The 6,455-nt window shown below is 45.2% G+C and overlaps 2 protein-coding genes across 2 annotated transcripts; one reads left to right on the top strand and one right to left on the bottom strand.

Moving 5' to 3' along the window:
• The first annotated feature begins 228 nt into the window (after positions 1–228).
• Positions 229–1,517, top strand: LOC125544100 (light-harvesting complex-like protein OHP2, chloroplastic). Its single transcript, XM_048707664.1, has 2 exons — positions 229–781; positions 1,241–1,517. The coding sequence occupies exons 1-2, from the start codon at positions 351–353 to the stop codon at positions 1,353–1,355; spliced, it is 546 nt and encodes a 181-aa protein (XP_048563621.1). The 5' UTR covers positions 229–350; the 3' UTR covers positions 1,356–1,517.
• LOC125544098 (putative pentatricopeptide repeat-containing protein At5g09950) lies at positions 1,485–5,669 on the bottom strand. Its single transcript, XM_048707663.1, has one exon. It carries the CDS (start codon positions 5,453–5,455, stop codon positions 2,282–2,284), a length of 3,174 nt encoding a protein of 1,057 aa, XP_048563620.1. The 5' UTR covers positions 5,456–5,669; the 3' UTR covers positions 1,485–2,281.
• Between the last annotated feature and the right edge of the window lie 786 nt (positions 5,670–6,455).

The raw sequence follows: 6,455 nt of genomic DNA, 5'->3' as shown, positions 1-6,455 counted from the left end.
CAGGAGGCAGGAATGTCTGAACATGCTGCGCCCATGTCGAGTCCCTGCAAACCTCACAAAGTAATCCGCAACTCGCCATCGAACACCTGCCGCTTCGCCTCCCGCGCATCCCCAACGTCTTGGTTCCCCCACCCGATCAAAAAGAAAAAACGTCTTGGCTCCCCCAGAGAGGGGAAGAGACCTGGGCTTGGTAGGCACCACACACTCTTATCCACAATGGCCAGGCCGGTGTGTGTCCAAACCTTCTCCACGCGTTCCCTCCTTCCCTCCCACTCTCTTCCCCTCCGTCTCTCTCTTCCTTCCTGCCATCCAAGAGACAATCAAGAACGCCAAGCAGCTCAAACCAAGCAATGTCTTTGGCACCTTCCATCCCTTCCATCAAGGTGAAGGTGGGACGCATCGTCCCGCCGCCTCCGTACCGGGCATGCAGGTCGTTCGCCGTGATCAGAAGCTCCAAGGCCGAGGGGCCCAGGAGACCCGCGGCGCCTCCACTGTCGCCGCCCCCGCCTATGCCTCCCAAGACGCCAGCTCTGTCCACCCCTCCGAGCCTGTCCCAGCCACCGACCCCAGTGAAGCCAGCACAGCCATCACCTCCTCCTCCCGAGACCAAACCGGCAGTGGCTGCCGCTGCGACGCCACCGGTGGGAGGGGTTGTGACGTTCGAGTACCAGAGGAAGGTGGCCAAGGAACTACAGGAATACTTCAAGAAGAAAAAGCTGGAGGAGACCAACCAGGGACCCTTCTTTGGGTGGTTGGCCAAGAATGAGATTGCCAATGGAAGGTAAATGCAAGTTGCATGAAATTTAAGCATTACATGCTTTATTTATTGGATTTTCTAACTAGCAATCAGGGGATGAAACGGAATAATCAGTTCGTGAAATAGCAATATCTACTAACATAGTATGTACTAAGTTGCAAATTGATGGTCCACAATAATCAGGGTGTAATAAGCTTGTAACAAATAGCACACAGCATACCCTTAACAAACAACTGATCTTGTAATTAGTTTTTGGGCATGTTAATGAGTACTCAAGAATGAGATCATGGTGAAGTTGCTGCAAATTATAATGTTCTTTTCCCCTCATGTACTTCCAAATTATACAAACAGATAGAAGGTGCTAGTAACTATGACAAGCATGTTGAAATGCAGGATGATACAGATTTAATGTTAAAAGTTGTGTTAAAAAGTTTAAGATTGCTTGTTCCTGCATCGTGATTTTGGTTATAAAAACTTCTGCAGATGGGCTATGTTTGGGTTTGCAGTGGGGATGCTAACAGAGTACGCAACAGGCTCGGATTTCGTTGAGCAAATGAAGATCCTTCTCTCCAATTTTGGGATTGTGGATTTGGATTGATGGCTCATGTTTGGCGGTGTTGTTCTGTATAAGTCTGAAGTATAATCTATCTTCTTTCATCCAACGTATAGAAAAGATCAATCTTGCACACTATTATATCCTTGAGTTTCATTTGTGTTGTTATGTCAGTTTTGATGAATGTAAAATTCACTTTCCAGCTTACTTGTTTGTTAATACTACATGAATTTACTCAAGAGTAATAAAATGGATATTTGATTAACGTACATGGTAAAGGGTTATCTAGAATAATTGCAGGGTTTCAATCCTAAATTAGCTTTCTGGCCAAAGAACAAGTCACGTAGTTTGAGTGAGTTGAGTTAGTTGGTCCATAATATTTAACTAAGCTGGGTGACTATTTCAAAACCATATATCAAATCGGTTTTCTTGTTTTTGCGATCAAAGATATTATTACCATAGAGTATAATATCATGTCTACACCACGATGTACTGAAGATATAGTGAGACTTATAAACTGATGGTTTGTGCAAAAAGTGAACTTGGTTGCCTGGAACAAAACAAGCTATTCACACCGACTATGGATGCATCACAAATATAAAATATTACCCTTCGTGGAGTATGCTATACATGGATACTCACTGAAGAATGCCTACAGTTAAGCAGAGCTTCCAGATTGCTAATTCTAAGCCGCATAGGAGTTTTCATATAGCACCAAACCGCATCAACTAAGTCAGTATTCATGTTATAGTCAAGTAATATGCTATTTGCAAGGTTAGGGATCTTTTTGCATCTTGGGATAGGAGGCGACCATAAATTCACGGTAATGGAACAGATTACATGTACCTTTGAATAGCAAAACTGACCTCAAATTCGAGATAAGTTAAAAACACCATGTACCTGGTTGTCTGGTACGACAAAGTCCGAAGAGGTTAACAATAGCTTGTCACTGTTACCATCTTATAAACAAGCTACCAGTAATCCCCACAAGAACACTTACCATCCTCAAAATGGTGGAATCGGATGGCATCCCTTAAAATGATTTGCCGGCCAATAGCGTGAGATATGTATCTAAATGCCGTGTGACAATCTCCACAAACCCGAAGGTTCTTCATGATTCTTATGGGGACACCTGAGGAGGAGCGAGTCAAAACAAAGGCAACTGCAAGCTTTTCACTATGATAATTTAGCAATTCCTCTTTGTTCTCTTCTTCAAGATCATACAGGGCAAACTCTGTCATTGGAACATAACCAGCATTCCTTATCTTCTGAATCAAAACACTCAGCTTTTCATATATTTCTTTGGTGTTCGGATGTGATCTATCTCCAGCAATAAAGGTATGAACCCCATCACCTAGGGTTACCCAACTGCGACCAGCCTCTTTTTTCACTGCTGCTCCCCCCATTGCAGCTCGGGTTTTGGCTGTATCTTCCCACCTTCCTGTTGCTGCATAAAAGTTAGATGCAAGAACATAGTTTACAGGATTTTGAGGTTCTAGTTCCAAAAGCATCCTTGAAGCTTCTAGCCCCATATCTATCTTGTCCCTGTCCTTCGATTGTCGACAAGCAACTAATACAGTCCTCCATATGAGAGTATTTGGTTTCATTGGCATTCTTCTGATGTATTCTCGTATCTTGATGAGCTTGCCAGCTCGACCAAGAAGGTCTATAACACAAGAATAATGTTCAATCTGAGGTAATATACCATGGTCCTCCATCATTTCAAAGTACTCTAGACCTCTGTCTACCAATCCAGCATGACTACAGGCAGATAGAACACTTATAAATGTGACATGGTCTGGATTTGCTCCACTTTGCTGCATTTCTTCAAATATCTCCAAAGCTTTTCTTCCAAGACCATGTCTTGCATAACCAGAAATCATAGAGTTCCATGAGAACTCATTTTTCTGACTCATGGAACTGAACACCTTTGAGGCATAGCCTATCTTTCCACACTTTGAGTACATATCAACAAGAGCACTCTCAACCACAACATCAGACTCGAGCTGTGACCTAATACCAAAAGCGTGCATCTCCATTCCACGCTCTAACGCTGCCACAGAGGCACATGCATTCAGTACAATGGAGAAGGTGCAGCAATCCATCACTTGGTCACTGTGCATCATAAGCCAAACACAGTCTATAGCCTCCTGCAAATGGCCATTGTAGATGTACCCTGAAATCATTGAATTCCATGAGACAGCATCCCTTCTGCCAGAAATTTCCGAAAACAGCTGCTCACAAGAATCCATGTCTCCTGACTTAGCATAACAGGACATTAGAGCATTATCAACTGCAGTATCTTCTATAGCTACATGCTTTAGCACCACAGCATGAACCTGCTTTCCCAATTCAAGCACACACAATGGCGACAATGTAGCCAATAAGTTAACGAATGTAACTTTATTTGGGGCCAGCCCACTCCTCATCATTTTGGAGAAAACTTCTACCGATTCAGCAATAGGTGCTCGCAAATTGGCCATGACACCCATGATAGAGTTCCAGGAAACTACATCATGTTGAGCCATAGAGTTGAAAACTTCCCAGCACTCAGACCTAGCTCCACATTCTCCATACATTTTAACCAGTGCATTTGAAACAGAGGTGTCTAAATCCAGTCCCCACTTTACAGCATCACAATGCACTTGCTGGCCCACAGACAAAAGTCTCAAACTTGCACATGAACTCAAGCCACTAATTGCTGCAAAGTTTGACGGACTTATACAATCTTGTCTCATCATGCAGTACTTCATCATTGCACCTTCACAGTAACCATTCTGATCAAGAACTGAGATAATGGTGTTCCAGGAAACCCGATCCCTTGTACAAAGCGACTGGAAAACTCTACAGGCTTTATCAATGGCACCACATTTGGCGTACATATTAACCAGACTATTACTGATAGCAATTTTCAAATCAATAAGTCCAGTTCTAAGAACATGCCCATGGAGTTCCGTACCTTTCATCAACCCATCTTCTGGTACAGAAAACTCCGCTATCGCACCGAGCAACACAACATATGTGTCTGCATTGACAACAACTGAATCCCTAATCCCCATGAAAATCCCAACTGCTTCTTCACTGCAGTGCTGCTTAACCAAGCCCACGATCAAACCATTCAAGGTAACTGCATTTCTCTCTTTCAAACTGAGAAAAATGTTCTTAGCTTCATCAAGCATGCCATGTCTCGCGAATGCACTAACAAGAGCGCTCCCCACATAGAGGTCACTTGAGCTGCCCGAATTGAGCACCCTTGCAAACACTTGCTCAAGCACTCTTGAGCTGCAGGAGGACACAGTTGTCGCAGTGATTAAGCTCCCAAAAGTATGCTCGTTTGGTCTCAACTCAATTGCTGAGTCATCACGCAACATTGCCGTGAACAAGGTAAATGTCGAAACCACATGCCCTTTCTTAGCATAGACAGACATCAAGGCATTCCACGTGATGATGTCCCTGACTGGTGTGGAATCAAACACCTGCTGCGCTTGGATGGGCAGACCAACAGAGCAATTACCGTACATCGAGATCAAGGCGTTGCACACCGTTGTATTCAATGCATACACAGTCTTTGATACCAATCCATGGACCTGCACCGCAAATCCCAACTTGTCTGGTCCAGCATCCTGGCACGCCCGGAGCACGCTCCCGAAGGTAAATGACGTGGGCCTGCTGCACTCGGAACCGACCCCCAGCATTGCGCGGAACACCCGGAAGGCCTCATCGGTGATCCCTGACAGCACGTACCCAGATACCAGGCAGGTCCAGGAAACGGCGTTCCGTTCCAGCATACAGTCGAACACCTGGCGCGCGCAGGCCAGACGCGAGCTTTTAGCGTAGGAATTAACGAGATGGTTTGAGAGGAAGAGGTCATTGGTGAGCCCTCGCTTCACGAGCTCAAGGTGGAGGCTCTCCGGTGTAGCCTCTCCGCTGCGGCGACGGAGGAGGAGGTCAGCGTGAGGGTGCACCGGCGGTGACGATCGAGGAGGAGGGGCGGGCGAATGCAGAAGTGGGAGACGGTGGGCGAGGAGGTCACGTAGTGGCACTGGAGGTGGGAGGCGGCGAGGCGGCGGCGGGGAAGGCGATGCGGAGCTGGAGGAGGAGAAGCGGAGTGTGAGGTGGGGGAACGGCGGGAGTTTGCGGTTCATGTGTTTGGCGTCTGTTTCCGGCAGAATTTCACGTTATGGTAAAATGACTCCCGCTCTCCAAGTACTTGAGAGAGCCAATTGTTGCACATATAGCCCGGTTGTTGGTGATCAATACAAGTAGAGGCTTTATGAGATGCTTGATAGCATAGATTATATGCACTGAGAGTGAAAGAACTGTCCTTCTACTTGGCAGGGGCAGTATAGGGGTCATGTGAAAACTTGCACTATCATACTTGAGGCAGTGGCTTCACAAGATCTCTGAATTTGGCACTCTTTCGTCGGCATGGCCGGATCTCATGACAACATCAACATGCTTCAGCGCTATCCGGTGTTTGCAAGGCTTGCAACAGGCAACTGCCTGAAGGTCAATGTTGATATCAATGGTCACCACTATAATAAAGGGTACTATCTAGACGACAGTATCTATCTTAAGTGGACTACTCTTGTAAAGACAATCTCCAACCTTGTAGGAGAGAAGAGGAAGAGATTTTCCCAAACACAAGAGAGTGCTACGAAGGATGTGGAGTGTGCCTTTGGTGTTCTTCAATCTCGGTGGGGCATCGTTTGGTATCCAGCTAGAATGTGGAGCACCAAAAAGTTGTGAGAGATGATGACTGCTTGTGTAATTATGCACAACATGACTGTAGAAAATGAGCGTTCGACTGAAATCTACAATCAAGGGTTTCAGTTTCAAGGTGACAATGTTGTGCATGAGCATGGAGGAGCGGCAACATTAGCACAGTTCACCGAATTTCATCATCAAATGCATGATTGACAAACTCACATTTAACTACAAAATGATTAGGCTGAGCATATTTGGTCTCATGTTGGCAACCAGTAGATGTATCGGCTATTTTTTTTTCTTTTAAATGTATTTGAGATAATTTAAATTTTATTTGGCTTGTAAACTATGACATGTTTATTTGATTGTGAAACGATGGTGCAGCAACGTGCTATCCAAAAGGTTTCTAACCCCCTTCCACGATAGAATTTTAAACCA

Source organism: Triticum urartu, chromosome 3, assembly GCF_003073215.2.
Source record: "Triticum urartu cultivar G1812 chromosome 3, Tu2.1, whole genome shotgun sequence".
NCBI classification, from domain to species: Eukaryota; Viridiplantae; Streptophyta; class Magnoliopsida; order Poales; family Poaceae; genus Triticum; species Triticum urartu.
Note: the sequence above shows the minus strand (reverse complement) of the source record. Positions and strands in the feature narration are given on the sequence as shown.

What these genes read in the sequence shown, in the direction of transcription:
- LOC125544098 (XM_048707663.1), bottom strand. Translation starts at nt 5,455, where the DNA reads ATGAACCGCAAACTCCCGCCGTTCCCCCACCTCACACTCCGCTTCTCC.
- LOC125544100 (XM_048707664.1), top strand. Translation starts at nt 351, where the DNA reads ATGTCTTTGGCACCTTCCATCCCTTCCATCAAGGTGAAGGTGGGACGC. An exon ending in AATGAGATTGCCAATGGAAG is followed by an intron (nt 782 to 1,240) that starts GTAAATGCAAGT and finishes AAACTTCTGCAG; the next exon opens with ATGGGCTATGTTTGGGTTTG.